Below are 19,372 nucleotides of genomic sequence, written 5' to 3' on the forward strand. Positions count from 1 at the left end.
ACCTGTAGTTCCTTCCTTTCGGGAAACAAGGTTCTCCGATTCCTCGTGCTTACTGGGGCCTAAACAGATAGTGAGAGGAAGATGGAAGGAAACCTGCGGCCCGGGTCAGGGTTGTCTACACTCCACTTATGGCATCTGGGCACTTCTGGCTCTGAGCCAGGACTGTCCAGCCTTTAAGGGCCTTCACCCTAGCAGTATGGACAAGAGTCAGTCTGGGGTCCCAGCCAGCTTTAGGTCCCTTCTGCCTTGTTTTTGATTTGAGTCATGTTATTTTATTGAGTGGGGTGTCTGGTATCCCAAGCTAACCTCAAGCTCACTATCTGAGCTGAGGATGAAATTCTGATCTGTCTGTCTCTACCTCTTAAGTACTTGTTTGTTTGTTTTTTTGTTTTTTGTTTTTTTTTTTTGGTCCTTTTGAGACAGGGTCTCACTGTAGCCCCACCTGTCCTGGAACTCACTATGTAGACCAGGCTGGCCTTGAACTCACAGAGATCCACCTGCCTCTGCCTCTGCCTCCCTAGTGCTGGGATTAAAGGCATGCACCACTACGCCCAGCTAGTGCTTGTATTTTTTAAAAATTATTTATTTAATAACCACTTGATTAAAAGAAGCATTTCATTACAACAGCATTGACATATTCAGTAATAATTTCCAGAGCAAAGATGCATCTCTTTTAAAATTGGCTGTAAATTTTTAGGTTCACAGTTGAAGCAATACAGTTCTAAAATATTGTACTCAGAATAAACCCTGTAAGACAAAATTGAATGAGGTTTTAACCTCCATTTAAGAAAGATCTCCATTTCATTTTAAAATATACTGTTTCATACAGAAAAACTCATTTTTAATGCAACTAATACTTAGATGTTTGCACATGCATCTTTAAGCTCTATATATCTGATTATTACTAGTCACAGTTAGTTACTTTCTGAGATCCTTGGTATACTCCCAGAGAGTAACCCAGCATAGAACTGGGAAAATGAACAGTAGACCCCAATCTTATCTAAAGGAATATTGACAATTGCTGCTAGATGAGGAAGAGTTGATTTTCCTAAAACAAGGAACTCTAAATAGGCTGACTAGACTCAGCAGACGGACAAGCACTGGAGAACAGCTAGGGGTGTTGACAACACAGTGGACAGTAACAGGGATGACAGATTCCATGGGCTCCAGTGGGGTGGGAGGAGGCTCTGGGAGTAAGATTGGGATGTTCTGTATGCAATACAAAAAAAGTCAATAAAATTTTTTAAATGTGTTATATTTGAGGAAGAAGTATAAAAGTTTGCTTCATGTTGATTAGGTGAAAAACATGACAACTGAAATCTACCTGATGACTTTAAGTGTTTGTATTATAGGCATGTGTCACCAGGCCAGGCTTATGAAGTGCTGAGGATCAGACCCCAGGGTTCTGAACCCAGGGCTTTGTATATGCTAAGCAGGCACTCTATGAAGTGAGCTACAGCCCCAGCCCTGTTATTTATTATTTGATACAGGATCTCTCTGTGTAGCCCAAGCTGCCCTAGAACTCTCAGCAATTCCCCTGCCTCTGAAGCACTAGGAGTACAGGTGTGAGCCACCATCCCTGGTTTTTTTGTTTGGCTTTGTTGGTTTTTTTGGTTTTGGGGTTGTTTGGTTTTTTTGAGACAGGGTCTTCCTGTAGTCCCAGCTGGCATGGACCTCGCTATGTAGACCAGGCTGGCCCTGATCTCAAGAGATCCATCTGTCTCTGGCTCCCTAGTGCTGGGATTAAAGGCATGTGCCACCATGCTGGGCATGGTTTCTGCTTTTCTAAGTAAAATGTTTATGATGAAATATTTCAAATGGAGTAATACAGACCAACTACTGGCTTGAAATTTTATCATGATTTGTTCTCCCTACCCCTTCAGCTTTATTGAGATATAACAAAGGATTCATTTTAAAATAGAAAGATAAAAATATGAGAAACCCCCTTGTGACCCATTCTCCATTTGCATCTGTTTTCCTCTCCAGTGGTGAGCACCGTCTTGAGAATGAGGTATACCATTATTCCCTTACAGGTCCTTACACGCATATTCATAAACCATATGTTTTCTCCTGCACATTCAGACATATAATTTAAATGGAATCAGACCATACTTATCATTAGGGAATCTTTCTCCTTTCTCAAAACTATACTTTGGATTAAATCTCTAGTTAATTTTCACTGCTTATTGTAAGACTGACCCATGATTTACCTACTCCCTCACTGAGGCATTTCAATTATTTCTACTTTAATGCTCTTTCAAAGCAGGCCAGAACATTATGTGCAAGAATTTCTTCAAGCAGCTCTCTAGAAATGGGTTTTCTGGGAAATTTTCAACTTTATGAGCTCTTGCCAAATTGCACCCAGAACTGACTGCATCATTGCAGCAGTTGGCAGTATCTGTCCTTTGCAGAGGACTAATGTTATCCCTGAGAAATCCTGAGAGTACCTAGTTGTGGCAGGTTGGGGTGGAAGTTGAAGCAAGGGAATAATGGTGCAAGGGGATCTGCTTGAAATCACAGAACCCAGAGTGTGTGCCATCTGAAATCTTACCCAAGAGGCCTGGGCAGGAAGGCAAACAGACTTCAACATAGTGACCTGGTATATCACCAAATTCTGAGGAACTAAAACAGAAACATATTCACCTCACCAAAGGAACCTCAGGTGAATGGTTCCCTGGTAAGGAAATTGCCAAGGGGATTACTGGGAATGTCCCTAATAGCCTGCCCGGGGCTGGGTTTGGTGGTGCTTGCTGTAATCCCAGCATTTAGGAGGAAGAGGCAGGAGGATCTCTGAATTTGAGACCAGGTTGATCTATATATGGAGTTCCAGGCCAGCACAGTGAGACCCTGCATTCCACAGGGCTTATGCTCCTCTGCCTGAGCAGTGGGAGGCAGGTCAGAACTTCCCCCATCCCCTCTGCTCTCCTCACTGATGCCACAACTCAATCAGGGTGCATTGGGGTGTGAAGAAATCTTAGATGGCTGGCTTTCCCAAGCCAGCTTTCTCTCTTCAGTCTGAAATTACCTCTAAAGACAAGAAGTCAGTCCACTGAAACATGTAAATGACCAATGAGAGAAAAACAGTCCCTTTGAAATTACAGCTCAAAGCTATGATTGTTTAATAAGCAGCATTCCTCCAGGGTGACTTTCTCCTATCTTCTGGGAAGCTTCTAGAAGCTTTACTAAATGGAATTTGTTTTAAGTTTTTGGTTTGGTTTTGTTTTTTCAGAGCTGAGGACCAGGGTCTTATGCACGATGGGCAAGTATTCTACCACCAAGTTCTATCTTCACTTGCTGAAATTTGTTTTAAAATTCTGCCTAAGCCATTTGTCTTTTAAAGATGAAACAGTCACCCAAACCAAAACAAAGAACAAAGCTTCCCAAACCTAATGAAGTTGGTGTGGTGATTCCACAGACCTGAGGTGGCAGCGTTGCTTCCTGAAGTCGAAGTTAATCAGAATGACTAGTCACATAGGCCTGTCATCAGTGATCCCCAACTGAGCTGAAACTCAAGTGCATATCATTTCACCCACTAAATGCAGTCCAGGATACAGAACCAACAAAGGTCCAGATAGATATGTACATGTGTTCTTTATACATCGACCGCTTTTTTCCTTTGTAGTACAAAGGACTGAATCTACATATAATTTTCTCACAAAGCTACACTCCTGGCCTGATATGGAACATTTAATATAAATAATCCACTGAATAGAGAGAGAATCACTCATTTCCAGGGAATAAATTGATGTATTGTTCAATATTATCGAATAGTGTTTAGCATACATAAATTTTAGGGGGGTTATTTGTTGGTTTTATTACATTTATTTCTTTCAGGGAGGTGTACCACAGCACACATGTGGAGGCCCGAGGACAACCTGTAAGAGTTGGTTTTCTCCTTCCACCGTGTGAGTGCTGGGGACTGAACTTAGGTTGTCAGTCTTGGTCATCAGGCTTTACTCACTGAGCCATCCTGTTCAACCCTTGTTTGTTTAGCATGTCCACCATATGGGTGCTGGGGACTAAACTCAGGTCATCAGCTTTGGTCATCAGTCTTTACCCACTGAACTATCTTCTTAAGCCTTTGTTTGTTTAGCATGTATATGTGTGTACGCATGCATGGGTGTATGTGGATACACTCGCCTGTGTATGTCTGTGTAGAAACCAGAGTTGATAGCAGGGATTGTGTTCTCACTCTCCACTTTCTTTGAGAAAGACATGGTCTCTCACTGAACTTGGAATGCACTGATTCAGCTATACTGGCTGGCTAGGGAGTCTGTAGGGTCCACTCGCCTCCACTTCCTAGTATAGGGTTACAGGCACATGTGGTGGCTATGCCCAACTTTCATGTAGGTGCCAGGAATCCAAACACAGGTACCCATGCTTGTGCAGTAAACATTTTACAGTTTGAGCCATCTCCCCAGTCCTTGATTTGTTTTGTTTGTTTTTGTTTTTATTTTGTTCTGTTTTTGAGATAGGGACTCTTGTATTCCAGGCTGGCCTCAAACTGGCTGTGTAGCCTAAGATGAGCTTGAAGTTCTGCTCCTCCTGTCTCCAGCTCTCCAATGTAAACATTAATTTTATGGCATCAGGCAAACATGAGACTAAATATAGTTTTTTCATGTTGTAATTCCAGTAGAAACTTGGTACAATTCCTTCAAAATTATCTTCTTCCATGGTTTGGATGGATTAAAAAAAAAAAAATCTCTGAAGTAGAAAAGTCAAACAGGAAAAGAAGGCCCCTCACTTTAAAAATCACCATTGTTTATTAAAATTATTTTCCCATGTAGTATATAAACCAAACTTCATTATTAAATCCAAGTGCAGTTTCAGAATGATTGTAAGGTTGAAGTCACAATGCAAATCAAATCAACAAGCTAAAAAATTCTAAAAATTCTTTTTAGCAGAAAAATTTTTCTTCAGGACAAACACAATTCAGATCATCACTCCCTATGAGAGTCAGCTCATGGGGATCAATTCTTTTCCATCACTTTTAAGCTGGGTTAGAATCAGCTCGTCTGAATCTTACTTTCTTTCCCCTTTGAGTTAGGTTAAGACATGAACCATAAGACTGTGGACATCTGCATAGATGTTTAAATAACCAAACACACATAATCTGTTTAAACACAATTGAAATTGGACTTGTTTAGATGAGCTGACTTTGGTACACTTTACCCAGAAAGCAGACTCAGTGCAGGGGTGATGAAGCCTGCCACAGTCAACTCAGTAACTATCAACTAACACAATAGACAAGGCCAAAGACAGGAGATTTGTAGATCCTTTCAATCTACAACTCTGTGAAAGAGGAAACTGGATGTAAATTCTCACTAACTGATGCTCACAATCCCAAATAGAGAAATGACTAGCCCTGGGGAAGAAACTGACCTCAGAATAGCTTCTGTCCTGTAAGATTCTTACTGAAAAGAAAACATGATTTCTGTGGAACCCCAAATGAGATAATTTGTTAAAGACCTGGAACACATTTTAATTTCTATTTCAAATCTCCATTTAGGTCTTAAAGCTTTGAAATGCAAGTACAGGTTTAAAGCATCAAAATGAGTAATTATAGATGATAATAATACAGACAGCCTAGATCCTAGGAGGCAACTGTAGGCGTTTTAATTGGAAATAAGCATCTGAGATAATGCTAATAGTGGTGTAGAAAAATCAAGTTAAAAAAAAAAAACAGCGTTGAAAATCCTGTCCTGGGTTTCTTTTAATCATCTCCTCCACAGAGGATGAGCAGAACCTTCCTGTAGTCTCCAGATGTGTCACCCTGGGGGAAAGGAGAGCAAAGTTACAGTCAGGGTAAGTGTGTTTCACACAGTTCAAAATCACTTGTTAATTTGTAAACTTGGCTAGATTTTTCTTAGCTTCTTAAAAAAACATTTTTTTTTTTTTACTACAAAAGTAATCCTGGGAGGCTGGAGAGATGGCTCAGCAGTTAAGAACACTGGTTGTTCTTGCAGAAGACCTGGGTTCCAATCCCAGCACCCACATGGCAGCTAACAACTGTCTGTAACTCTAGTTCCAGGGGATCTGACAGCCTCTTCTGTCCTCCATGGGCATTGCATGACACAGGTGCACTTACCTACATGCAAGCAATACATGCATACACATAAAATATTTTTTTTAAGTAATACTGGGGACTGGAGAGATGGCTCAGAGATTAAGAGCCCTTCCTGTTCTTCCAAATGACCCCAGTCCAGTTCTTGGTACCCATGTCAGGCAGCTAGCAACCACCTGCAAACCAGCTCCAGGGAATCCTCTGCCCTTTTCGGGCCTCTGTAGGCACTGCATTCACATGCACATACATATAGATACACATGCACACATAAGCATAAATAAAAATCTTTTTTAAAAGTAATATGTGTTCTGGGTAGAAAATATGGACATAAAAGAACATGAGACTCACCCACAACCCCCATCTATGAATTGCTGCTGCTAACATTCTGACATGCATATCCTTCTGCACATGTAGATACCTCTGTGGCAAGACTGTAGTACAGTATTCTTCTATGTTCTTATTTTACTCTTTATTTTTTGGTGGTACTGACGATTGAATCAAAGGCTTTAACATGTGCTAGGCATGTGCACTATCACTGAACCATACCCTAACACCTGTATCCTGCGCGCGCGTGTGTGTGTGTGTGTGTGTGTGTGTGTGTGTGTGTGTGTGTGTGTGTGTGGTTTGTCTGTTTTTGTCTTTTTGAGACAAGGTCTCCCTGTAGCCCCAGCAGGTCTAGACTTGCTATATAGACCAGGCTGGCCTTGATTTCACAGAGATCAGTCTGCTTCTGCCTCCTGTGTGCTGGCACTAGAGACATGGGCCACCATGCTCAGCTGCCATATTTTTTAATAATTACACAGTGTTCTGTTGCACAGAAGTAAAAATAACTGATATGGCCACCCTCCTCCTCACTGTCAGATATCTAACATGGGCTCTGACTTTCAGTAGATTAAACATTGCTGCAGAAAGCATTACATCTGAGTTTTGTGAATTTTCTTCATGGTTTTTTAAACATTTTCATAAAACAAAAGTGTTTTATTTTTGTTTATTTATTTATTTTTGTGGATTTTCTTAAGCCTTTGATATGGATTGCAAAATAGCCTTCCAGGAAGGTCCTATAATTTCAACATGGAATTTTTTATGGTCTAATACTACATCGTGATTATTTATTTATTTATTATTTAGTGAGACAAAGAGTCTCACTATATAGCTCTGGCTGACCTGGAACTCACTATGTAGACCAAACTGCCTTAAAATCACAGGGATTTGCCTGCTTCTGCCTCATGAGTGCTAGGATTAAAGGTGTGCACCATCATACCTGGATTGTTTATTTTTATTTTTGATGCTATAGATTGAACACAAGGCCTTGCGATACCCCCCCCCAGCACAAATAAATCCATTTTCGTTACTTCTTAATGGGTACTAAAAAAAATAGAGTCTGTAACATTAGAGTTCAAATTTTAATATCTGTTAAAACCAATCATAATCTTATTTATCTCATTGATCTGTAAAAGAATACAGATGTGTTAAGTCTCTTTCTACATGTTTTGTTATTGTCTTCTTTTACAGTCTCAAAATTTCTTGATAATTTAATCTGTGTGTATGTGTGTGCATGGTGTATGCATGTGTACATGTTCATGTATGTATGTTAGGGTACGTGCCCATGTATATGCATGTAAGCTAGAAGTTGATGTTGGGTGTCTTCCTCTATCATTTCCACCTTATTGAGACAAGGTTTCTCTCTGAACCTGGAGCTCACTGATTGGGCAAGAGTAGCTGGCCAGCAATCCTCCAGCGTCTACCTCTCCCTGCACTGGGGTTACAGATGCACACTGCCACTCCAGGTTTTCACATGGGTACTGTGGATCCAAACTCAGGTCCCTCATGCTTGCATGGCAAACACTTTATTCACAGCCATCTCCCTAGCTGCAAGGGGAATTTAATCTTTATTGTGAACTGTTGCTGATAGTATAGAGCAATCTATTTTCCCCAAAAGTTCTACCTCCTTAAATTCTCTTTAGTAAGTGTGGTCCACACTTTCTTTTCTGTATCCGTCAAAAGGTGGTCTACCTGTTGCCCTAGCTGGCCTGGAACTCAGTAGGTAGACCAAGCTGGCCCCAGTCTCACAGAGAGCTGCCTGCCTCTGCCTCCCAAGTACTGGGATTAAAAGCATGCACCACCATGCCTGGCTCTGACCTTTTTAAGCTTTTTACATATCGCTGTATTTTACTTGTTCCTTCTAAACAAGCTGAATTTTATATTTTTACCTAATCTTAAAGTTTATTTTTATCATTATAACTTAGGTTTTTGTCTCATCATTTGTTTCTATCAAATACAGTTTATGTTCCTCTTCTGATTCTTTTATTTCTTTTTTTTTTTTTTTTCATCATGGGTATTTGGAAACAGTCTCTCTATGTAACCCAGGCCTTTCTTAAAGTCCTGGTCCTCCTGCCTCAGCCTTGGTGTGCTGGGATTATAAGTCTGTATCCCCTCGCCCAGCACACCTACTCTTTCAACACAGTTCTCAAATGGGCAGTGCAGTCTTTGCAGAATATTTAATTCACAGGTCAAGTTTCAATGTGAAGCTTGCTGTGTGGGCAACCCAAGCTTCTCTGGAAATTAGTCTCAGCGTCATGTTTATGAGACTCTTCTGGCTTCCTCAAAAAGCAAAAGCCCAGTAAAGAGGACTTCTGAGGACTGAGTCAGTTCTCCTCACACCCACACCATCTTAGAACTCCTGGCTGTCTGGTACCAGGTAAAGAAGAGACATTGATACGTGTTCCCATGTTGCCAGCAGACTCCAGCTGGCCCTGCACAGGATTCTGGATTCAGCTGCTTCTATTATTAGATAGGCAGTGAAATTGTGATCTTAAAAGTATTCATTAAGGATTGAGGGTGTAGTTTAGTGGATGATGTTTGCTTAGCATGCATGAGGCTCTTAATTTGATCCATGGCACCTAAACAAAAGTCCCAGTATTGTTAAAATTTAATCTTTAGCTGGGTGTGGTGGCACACGCCTTTAACCCCAGCACTCGGGAGGCAGAGGCAGGCAATCTCTATGAGTTCAAGGTCAGCCTGGTCTACATAGTGAGTTCCAGGACAGCTGGGGCTACAGGGAGACCCTGTCTCAAAAAGACCAAAAAGAAAATTAATCTTTAGAGGAAGAAAGAGGAACCATGGCAACTCTGGTTACTGTTTGCAGAGGTCTAGGAAGGAAGAAGTTGACAGCCCAGGTAACAGCTGCTGTCTGCCTCACAGATCACAGCATTCACTCAGTGCTGTGGAGGAAAGGGTGTTTATGATAGAGCACAAGACCAGCAGTGAGGACCTGCCCATTTCTTATAAGGAGCCTAATGAGAAATGCATCTTGTGTGAGAAATTTTAGGTTATAGGAATGTATGATGTGGTTGTTTAAATGAGACATGCCTTCCATAGGCTCATGTATTTGAGCATTTGGTTCCCAGTTGATGGTACTGTTTGTTGAGGTTTTGGAACTTTGAGTAGGTGCAGCCTTGATGGAGTAAGTATGTAACTGGGGGTGGACTTTGAGGTTTTATAACCTCACCCCACTTGCTGTTCTCTCTGCTTCCTGTGTGCAGATAAAACGTGACTTAGCCTCCTGCTCTGGTGGCCTGCTGCCATGCCTTCCCCACCATTATAGACTCTCTCTGGAACAGCAGACCAAAAGAAATTGTTTCTTCCTTAAGTTGCTTTTGGTCATGGTGTTCATCATAGCAACAGAAAGCAACTAGAACATATGGCTTTTGTCCAGTTTATTTCCCCATTGACTGGAAGCAGTCGTGCAAAGCACATGGCAGGTCTTGGTGGAAAGAAACAGAAATAAATAGCAAAAACAATAAAGAGAGTTCAAATAATGGGGTTTACTTCAGTTACACACAAGGGCCCTACATAACTCAAAGACCCTAAAGTTTGTAACATCCAATACTGGAGTAAGTTATAGGCGGTCACTGCTAATGCACTTAGTTCATACATGGTCGTACATCAAGCTAACCTTGGGTAGAAGAATATTCAGGGTGATGCTTCCTCTCCATTATGTGTTCACTGAACAGATTAATTATTTTAAAAGTCAGGGCTCATTGGGCTGGAGAGATGGGCCAGTGGTTAAGAGCATTGGCTGCTCTTGCAGGGGCCTGGATTTAGTTCCCAGCACCCACATGATGAACAACAACCATCTTTAACTCCAGTTCTAGGGGGATCTAATGACCTCTTCTGGCTTCCTTGGGTGCCAAGCAAGCTCATGTTGCATATACAAATATGCAGGCAAAACACTGATACACATAAAATAAAAATAAATTTTTAAAAAGTAATGAAAGGGCTTACTCCATTAATAAAAAGATGTAACAAATGTTAGGGCTCATTACCTTGCATGTCCTTTGAATAAAAGAAGAACTGTATCACTGTCAAAAATGTAATCCTTGTCTGGGGTCAACATGAAATTATTGCAGTGTTTAGAAGGTGTGATAGAAGAGCTTAGGATTCCCTGAAGCAGAGTGTCACTGCCATGACCCACCTTAATGAAGGAGAACAGAGATTTTCCATAGAGCCTTTTGAAGTTTGCCCGGATGTCCAGCATGTCAATCTCCGCTCGTGAAACCATCACTCTGATGAGGGTGCTGTCATCAGTGCCCAAGCCCTGAGGAAAGGAGCAAGACCCTGTGTCACGCCAGCAAGGCAGGGGTGACTCTACTGTGTACTGTTGCTGTATCTCATTGCAGGCCTGAGGAACATCCTCCTGCTTTACTTTGGGATGCAAGGCTCATCACAGCCTACCTTCCCACCAGTCTATATCTTTACCAGAGGCCATCTCTCTGCCTTTCTAGAGACATGCTCTGTATTGTCCTGCTGCCTGCCTGACCTACAGTTCCCTCCTTTGTCCTGTGTAAAATTCCCTGAAGGTTCTGCTTTAAAATACCAATTTCTTTAAAAAAGGGCTTATTTATTTATCTGTAGGAGTATATATCTGGTGTGTACAGGTGCCCAAGGAGGCCAGAAGAGGGCATCAGATCCCATGGATCTGGGGTTGTAGGCAGCTGTGAGCACTTGCTCTTCCAGAGGACCACAGTTCACTTCCCAACACCCACAGGTCCTCTGGAAGAGCAGCAAGTGCTCTTAACCACTGAGCTATCTCTCCAGCCCCCCCAAATATGAACTTCCTTTTGTTTGTTTTTCTTTCCTTTTTAGTTTGTTGTTGAAACAAGATCTTGCTATGCAGCCCTGATTGGCTGCAAACTTGGCAATCCTCCTGTCTCAGCCTCCTAAATGCTGGGATTGCAGATGTGTGCCATGCCTGGGCTCCACCTTCCTTATAGATTCTTTTCAAATCCCTCCCTGCAAATAAATAGTGAAAAAATTCATTCTTTCCTCCATGTTCTTATGACGTTTAGATGTTGAACTATTGTCTGACAATCTGTCTTATGTTTGGTGTTTCCACTTGCTTGCTTTCCCTATGAGGACAGACACTCTTTAAGAGCCAAGACTCTGCACCAGATGTAGTAGCCCAGGCCTGTAATCCCAGCACTTGGACGCTGAGACAGGAGGATCAGGAGTTTAAGGCCATTCTCAGCTACACAGCAAGTTTTAGGCCAGCCGGGATACATGTGACTCCGTCTCAAAGCAACAGACAGCCAGGATACAGTTCCCTGTCTCCTGTGCCCCCGCCCCCAGCCACTGGCAGAGCTGCTTGCAGAGTCCAGTGCAGAGCTGGGAACATGACTCTGAAGCTAGAGTTACCTTCTTGGTCTACTCCTCTCTCACCAAGCACCTTAAGCTGTATATCTTCCCCATGCCTCAGTTTCTCTACTTGTAAATGGGATGAACAATTCCTGCTCCATAGAGCTGTTGTGGGGATTAAAAATTAATCCATACATATGAAGCCCTGGGAGCAGGGATCCACACACATCAAAGTACTCAGACAACAGCACACAGTACCCATGGCAGCAGTACTTAGTGAAGAACTTGGGTGAGGGGTATAAGCAAACCTAAGAAGAGGGACAAACAATATGCCAAAGTGTCAATAAGAATAAAGCTTTTTACCTTCATAGATTTATAAAGCCTTTCAGCAAAATAGGCAGGTTTGTTCCTCATGCACTTTACTGTGAGAAAAATGAACAGAAAGAAATGAAAAGAGGCTTGTTTAGCATAGGCCTGTCCCCTGCTCACTACCCTCTCCCATCCTCAGGGATTTCCTTTTCTTAAATTATCTTTATTTCTACTTCTAATAAAAAAGAAAAAGAATGGAAAGATTACAGAAAAGACATTTTTTTTAAAAAGAAAAAATGACAGTTCTCTACAAAATACCAAGAGATATTTCCTGACTGCTTTGCTAGCTACAGTTTAGCCAAACTGCTTCCTGAACACAGCCTGCACCCCAGGCCCTCTCTCACAGGAACAGGATCTCAGCTTATCATGGGGACCCTGGCAAGGTCACCAACAAAGGCCACCGAATCAAGGGTAGCACATAGTGCAAAAATAACTATTACACCTGCCATATAAGACAGTTATTAAATCCTGCCACTCACAGATTTGCAAGATGCAGTGATCACAGCATTATCTTCCTCATATAATGAGAGAGAAGGGCACCACAGAAAAAGATATATAAGGTACATGGCACAGTAGCAGTCAGGTTATATATATTTTCTTTCTTTTTTTTTTTCCAGACAAGGTCTCATGTAGCCCAAGCTTGCTCAAACTCACTATGTAGCTGAGGATGACAATGAACTCTGCTCCTCCTGCCTCCAGCTCCTAAGTGCTGGGATTTCAAGTGTACACCACTACACCTGGCTTCACACATATTTTTTGCTTAAATCTGTAGAACAACTAGGTATGGTAGCACATGCCTGTAATCCCAGTACCCAGGAGGCCAAGAGAGGAAGATTGCCATGAATTCAAAGCCAGCTGGGGCTATAGAATGACTCTGTTTCAAAAACAAACAAAAAAATAAAATAGTTCTGAAACATTCATTGGGTATGGTGGACATGTGGCTGTAGTCTCAGGTACTTGGGGCTAAGGTGGGAGAACGACTTGACCTCAGGAGTTCCAGACCAGCCCGGGAAACTTAATGAGAACCCATTTTTTGAAGAATTCTGGAATGTACCCTCAGTGATTGAAATAACTTTTGCTTCAGAAAAACACAATTCTGTATCCCCATGGCAACTGGGTAAGGAGGAGGAAAAGTAAGGCCCTGTTGCTCAGCAGCTTACCTATAGCCAGCAGGGCATCTTCAAAGCTACCAGATGTTTCAGATTTAATACTCTGTTCAATGTCCTTCTGTGATATCCTTTTGTATTCATCAAACACTACAAAAGGCAATAACAAGATGGTATGATTTAGAATACAGAAAGCTGGGCCGGTGAGATGGCTTAGAGGGTAAAGAAAGGCACTTGCCACCAAGGTAAGCACTTGAGTTTGATTCCAAGGACCCACATGGTGGAAGGAAAGGACTATCTCCCACAAGCTGTCCTCTGACCTCCACAAGTAGCATTTGTACACACACGCACACACACACACACACACACACTATATATATATATATAATATATATACACATATATATAATAAAAATTCAAAATACAAGGAACTAAAATTTATGGAGAGTGAGTATATTTTAATGTGCTTGCACTACTCAATTCTTTGGCAAATTTCAAGGAAACCACTGTGGGAGAGGAAAAGGCAGGATGGGGCCACTCCAGGAAGAAGGGTGCTAGGATTCCTGAAGGATATCAGGCAAGTCCCTACACCATCCAGGACCCTAGTCCTCACATGTCAAGTTGAGACAGCCTTTCAGGACATTTGCTTCCTTAAGCAGAATGTGTCATTTTGGACTCTTCCTTTTGACTCATTAAAATGAGAGCAATTCAGCCTCCTCAAAACTGAGTCACATCTGGTAACAGCCAGTTGCATCTTTTAATGGAGTGCCACATAATTAAATTTTTTTGTCAAGTATTTTTTAATGTGTGAATGTTTTTTTCTCTTTCTGGAGCCTTCTTGGAGCAGATAACTGTTTCACTTATCTCTTTAATCACTTCTAGCATACTGTCTTGTCCCCATCTGTGTGATTCTCACAGGCTGTCAGTCAATGCCCAGCAACATAAGCATAAGCTCTGTATGCATAAGCATAAGATCTGGTAAGATCCTCAGACCCGCCCTCCTGGGAGGTTTTCTTGTTAAATTTATGCATACATGCATGTGTATGCATGCACATAGAAACCTGTAATTGAAGTCTCAGGACTTCATTCGCTGTCCACTTTATTTTTTAAATTTAAGTTTAATAATTTATTTTGTATATGTGTGCTGCATGCATGTGAGTATGCCGGTGTGCCTGCCTGCCAGGGAACAGAGAAGGATGTCGGATATCCTCCTCTATCACTCTCTACCTTACTGCCTTAAGACAGGGTTGCTTACTGAACTGGAAACTTGCCATTTCAGGTAGTCTGGTCTTTGCCCTCCAGTGCTGGGCTTATAGGCACATGCAGCCATGCCTGGATTTTTCATTGTTTCTTTTTTTTTTAACCGATTTTTTTTGCTTTATTTTATTTTATGTGTAAGCATGTATTGTGTACATGTATGCAAGTGCACCTGTGTCATGTAATGCCCACAGAGGGCAGAAGAGGGGCATCAGATACCCTGGAACAGGAGTTATGAATTGTTAGCTGCCATGCGGGTGCTGGGATTTGAACCCAGGTCTTCTGCAAGAACAGCCAGTGCTCTTAACACTGAGCTATCTCTCCAGCCCCTTGCTTTGTTTCTTGAGATAGGGTTTTCCTGTAGTCCCAGCTGGCTGGCCTGGAACTCAATATGTAGATCAGGCTGGCCATTATCTCACAGAGATCCACCTGCTTCTGCCTCCAGAGTGCTGGGATTGAAGGTGTGTGCCACCACACCTGGCTGTTTTATGTGGGAGCTGGGGGTTTGAAAATGGGTACTCATGCTTGCACAGTAAGCACTCACCCACTGAGCCATCTCCCTAGCCCACTGCCTCATTTTTTTAGATAGTTTCTCACGAACCTGCCAGACTGTCAGCCTGCAAGCCCCAGTGACTGCCTTTCCAGCCTAGGATTACAGGTGCATGCTGCTGCACCCAGCTTTTTTCTTCCTCCTAGGGAGGTTCCCCAGAAACATCAGGATTTCTTTCTGAAGGGATTCGGTGCACCCTTCAATCTTGGAAGCCACCATTATTTTCCATTTTCCTTCTTGTCAGTGTATATTTGCCCAGAATCAAAGAACCTTAGCAGCATACTTTCTAAGCCTCAGTTCTCTCCACTGTAAACTGGAGGAAAATAATGACTCATTCCATTGACCTGTTACAAGAAACAATGCTTAAACTGTGCTCAGCTCTGCATAGTTCTATCTTGAAGACAGAAAATCATTAAAAAATATTAGTTTTAGCCATTATTGTTTGTTGGAAACAAGATTATTAAATTTTCATGATCCAAATAGCGCTTAAAATTTTGTCTCATAACTGCCCGACTGTGGCATGCTTGGAAGTGAAAATTAAAGCTTCTGAGGATCTGCAATTACAGGAACATGCCACCAGGGGGAGACTCACACTGTAATTAGGCAAGAGGAGCCTGGGAAAGGGGGCTAAGCCCCAACTCCCTGCATCTGATCCTGACCCATGATGTTTATGAACAGGAATAACTGCTTACTCTTTGCCTGAGGAATATCTGGGATAATTACAACTTCTAAATGTGTCAGACTTTGCAGTTACGCTATATTTTCAATTAACAAACTCATGCTCGAATTTTCCACAAGCTTTGTAACTCCGTGAATATGGTAGGAATATGGTGGTTATAGAATTACAAAGTCCATGAAGGTCTAAAGAGCTTTATAAAAGATGAAATGTCCTATTAAGTCTTTACTGTTGTTTACAAGAAGACTATGCCTGACAACAAATATTCTATAATGCTATAGGCTTTCCCCAAAGAAGTTAAAAGCATATTGCAAAGTTTAGAATTACCAGATACGAATTAGAAACATGACACATAGGAAATAAAAAGTGAATTACCCACCATTCATCTCACATAATATAACCCCTGAAGAAAGCACTTCTATCAGGTTCACAGGTTGGGTGGTAAACAGAAATACCAACCAGCATTGCTATTTTATTGCTCCCTGAAGAGCTGAAGGTTATTTTCTTTTTTTAAAAAAAAATTACTAGTATGTTTATTTTATGTGTATTTATGTATTGCCTGCATGTAGGTAAGTGCACCCATGTCGTGCAATGCCCACAGAGGTCAGAAGAGGCTGTTGGATCCCCTGGGACTGGAGTTACGGACAGTTGTTAGCTGCCATGTGGGTACTGGGATTCAAACCTGGGTCTTCTGCAAGAACAACCAGTGTTCTTAACTGCTGAGCCATCTCTCCAGCCCCCTACTTTCTTAAGTAAGTAAATGAAAATGGAAGTCTTGGGGCTGCATGAGAGAAAGGGCTGACCCTGAAGGTTGGTTTCCTAGGAACCAAAATGATAAACTCTTAGAAATCCATGCTAGCTGTTCCTCATTAATTTCAAAAACTGGCTCTCATTCACATCATCTGATTTATACATTTCCAAGGTAAGAAACTTGCAGTTTAGTTCATTTTCTGCACCATGGTGGGGACAAGGTCGTCGATCTTTCTGGCAACACAGTGTCTTTTTACACAGTTCCTCTGGGAAAAGAGGTGAGCTCTCACCGTGCAGCAGATGGTTCCGGTTCCGGGAGCAAAGGACACTTAGGAATTTCACCTCATCTGTTCCCCATTTCTTCTCTCCAGCCTCAAACAGGTCCTGAAGGCAAACAAAGCATGAGTTTAACCACCAAAGAGAATGTGCCAGGACCTGGGAAAATAGTTCCAAAACGTCCAGGAGCTGAACTGGTTTAGATTCATCTTGTTCTTTGGAAAGGCAAACACATGCATGGTGCACACATGCATGGACTATCACTCACAGTGGTACCTTACAAGTTTTCAACTTTACAGTGGAGTGATACGCATTTAGCAGAAACCAAACTTCAGAGTTTGCATTTTGATCTTTTCTTAAGTTAGCCGCCATCAAAATGTGGGCAGCAGGCAGCAAGTAATAGTTCCCAATTAGCTACACAATCACAAAGGCAGACAACTGACACTCCAGTGGACTGTGTTGTTAAGCTTTGCCGGTCAGTAGGTTCACGTGTTAAATACATTTCCAACCAATGGGTTTATTGTGACATAACACCATTGCAAGCCCATTTGTGTGTGTGTGTGTGTGTGTGTATTCTGTTTCTCAGAAAACCCTGATGAATATCCCACTTCAGTTAGTAAAGGAAAGCAGATGAGACCCCACTTTCTAGCACTACGGCATAAGCCTTGGGATGCCCCTTCTATTTAAACTCAGTGCCCAAGCTCTGAGAAGTCCAAGTCACACACATATGACACTCCCTTCTTTGTAATGAGAACAACAGGTTCTTTTCTTCATAGGCCACAGTGGCTTATATCTTGTACTCAGGGGTGGAACCACTACCTGGCTGTGGTTGAGCACTGGTTAAGAATAGAGGGACCAACCAGGCACAAATCCCAGTTCTTCCATTTATTAGATCTAAACATGAGGAAGGAGCTTTCCTCTGAGCCTCAATTTCCTTATCTGTAAAATGGGAGTCAAAATCCTAGGGTTATTGTAAAGATTCAATGGTATGCTTAAGAAAAAGTCCTAGGCCAAGCATGGTGATACACATCTTTAATCCCAGCACTCAGGAGGCAGAAGCAGACAGATCTCTGTGAGATCAAGGCCAGCATGGTCTACATAGTGAGTTCCAGGACAGCTGAGGCTACAGGGAGATCCTGTCTCAAAAAAGAAAACAGTCCTAGGAGGATGCTTGGCTCTTGGTAAGGATCCACTGTTTATAAGGTACTATAATTATGTTACCTAGCCAAGGGGTCAGTGCCAGGACAGCCATCAGTGGGCTGTGTACCAGGAAGTAACTGCCTTTGGAGGTTTGCATGCAGAGGAGAGTCCTTCAGAAGACATGTGGGAATGGCTGGGAACTTAGCTCAGGAGTTGAGCACTTGCTTAGCATGGGCCAGCTACGGTTCCATCCCCCAGCACCACACAGACAGAAAAGACTTGGCGGTTCTCTGGGATCATCACACAATGGTCCCAGTATAAGGAAACCCAGAACCCAGGAGTGCAAATACAATGTCCATTCCCACTCCAAATCCCAGGTATTCCTGCAAGAAACCTGTCAAGATTGTCTGTGGGAGTCATTTTCATAGCATACCCCAGTCTGACTAATATAAGAGACTGCCCACCAACCAAGTAAATCCTGTCTTAGAAAAGAAACTAGAAGAGCTCTCTCTGACCTGCAGGCCTCTCTCCAGGATAAGTCCATGGTGCCCTCCGTGCCATGACTCGCCCAGCCTCATTTACCCTCCCATCTCCCCAGCTGGACTCTCTTCCTAGCCTGGGCTCTGTCCCATTCCTTGTCTTGGGGCCCCACACACCCAGGGAACCACCACTGCTTCCTGATCCTTTACATCCAGACCAACTCAGTGCTTTCTTGGGTCTCCAGGGGCACTCTGGGCCTGGCCCCGCCCTCACCTCCATCTACTTCCCTGGGCCTACACCACCATCGAGCCTCTTTCCTGGAAGCTGGGGCTGACCTTTCCTCTTCCTGATCATTTGCATCCAGACCAACCCAGATCCTCAGTGCAGTCCCCAGGAGACCTTGGGGGCACTTCCCGCCCTCATCTGCCTTTGCATCTCTGGGTGGCATGGCCACCAGCTGCCCTAGACCAGCATCTTTCCTGGGCTTGGCTCCCAGGCCAGTCCAACTCCCAAATTCCTGAGGCCAAAATCTCCTGGAGGGATCCAGACCTTAGGAGAAAGTCTGAGACCATCTGATCCTCATCTGAATTGGGCCTCTGTGGGAACTCCTGAAGACAAAAGCAATCTATCCACTCCAATATAAAATCAAAATTAGAGGAACCAGCTTTTCATGCCCCAAAAGTAAACCGCAAAGACACATAAAGTTCAAAAAAAAAAAGAAAAACTAAACTTGAAGGCCCGAGTATCACACAAGAGTCAGAAACTACAAAATAAATCCACAAAGATAACAGAGAAAAAATAATAACATGAAAAACCAAAGCAACATATCCCCACCAAATACCAATAGTTCTCAAGAGGAGTACAATGAGAACCCCCTAGAGATAATACAGTACATGGAACTCAAAAGAACAATAATAAACATGATAAAAGAATTCAGTGAATTTAAAGAACACACAAACAAAGAAATCAAACAACTGAAGGAAGAAAGGGATAAACTTTTGAATGAACTCAGTAAAGAGTTAGAAATATTGAAGACTACTTGGGCTGAAATGAAGAAGGAAGTGAAACAC

The 19,372-nt window shown here is 42.4% G+C and overlaps 1 protein-coding gene and 1 pseudogene across 1 annotated transcript in view; one reads left to right on the forward strand and one right to left on the reverse strand.

Moving 5' to 3' along the window:
- Positions 1 to 4,740: 4,740 nt before the first annotated feature.
- Anxa4 (annexin A4) overlaps positions 4,741 to 19,372 on the reverse strand; it is a 102,434-nt gene continuing 87,802 nt past the window's right edge. The window contains exons 9-13 of the mRNA XM_008823263.3: positions 16,697 to 16,790; positions 13,228 to 13,323; positions 12,062 to 12,120; positions 10,539 to 10,661; positions 4,741 to 5,773 (exon numbers count right to left, since the gene is read on the reverse strand). Coding sequence (XP_008821485.1) covers positions 5,714 to 5,773; positions 10,539 to 10,661; positions 12,062 to 12,120; positions 13,228 to 13,323; positions 16,697 to 16,790 — 432 coding nt within the window. The 3' untranslated portion in view covers positions 4,741 to 5,713. The remainder of the gene's footprint in view (positions 5,774 to 10,538; positions 10,662 to 12,061; positions 12,121 to 13,227; positions 13,324 to 16,696; positions 16,791 to 19,372) is intronic.
- Positions 9,184 to 9,473, forward strand: LOC103725919 (annotated as a pseudogene).

The sequence above is a fragment of the Nannospalax galili genome, unplaced genomic scaffold (assembly GCF_000622305.1).
Source record: "Nannospalax galili isolate Female #2095 unplaced genomic scaffold, S.galili_v1.0 scaffold269, whole genome shotgun sequence".
Classification (NCBI taxonomy): Eukaryota; Metazoa; Chordata; class Mammalia; order Rodentia; family Spalacidae; genus Nannospalax; species Nannospalax galili.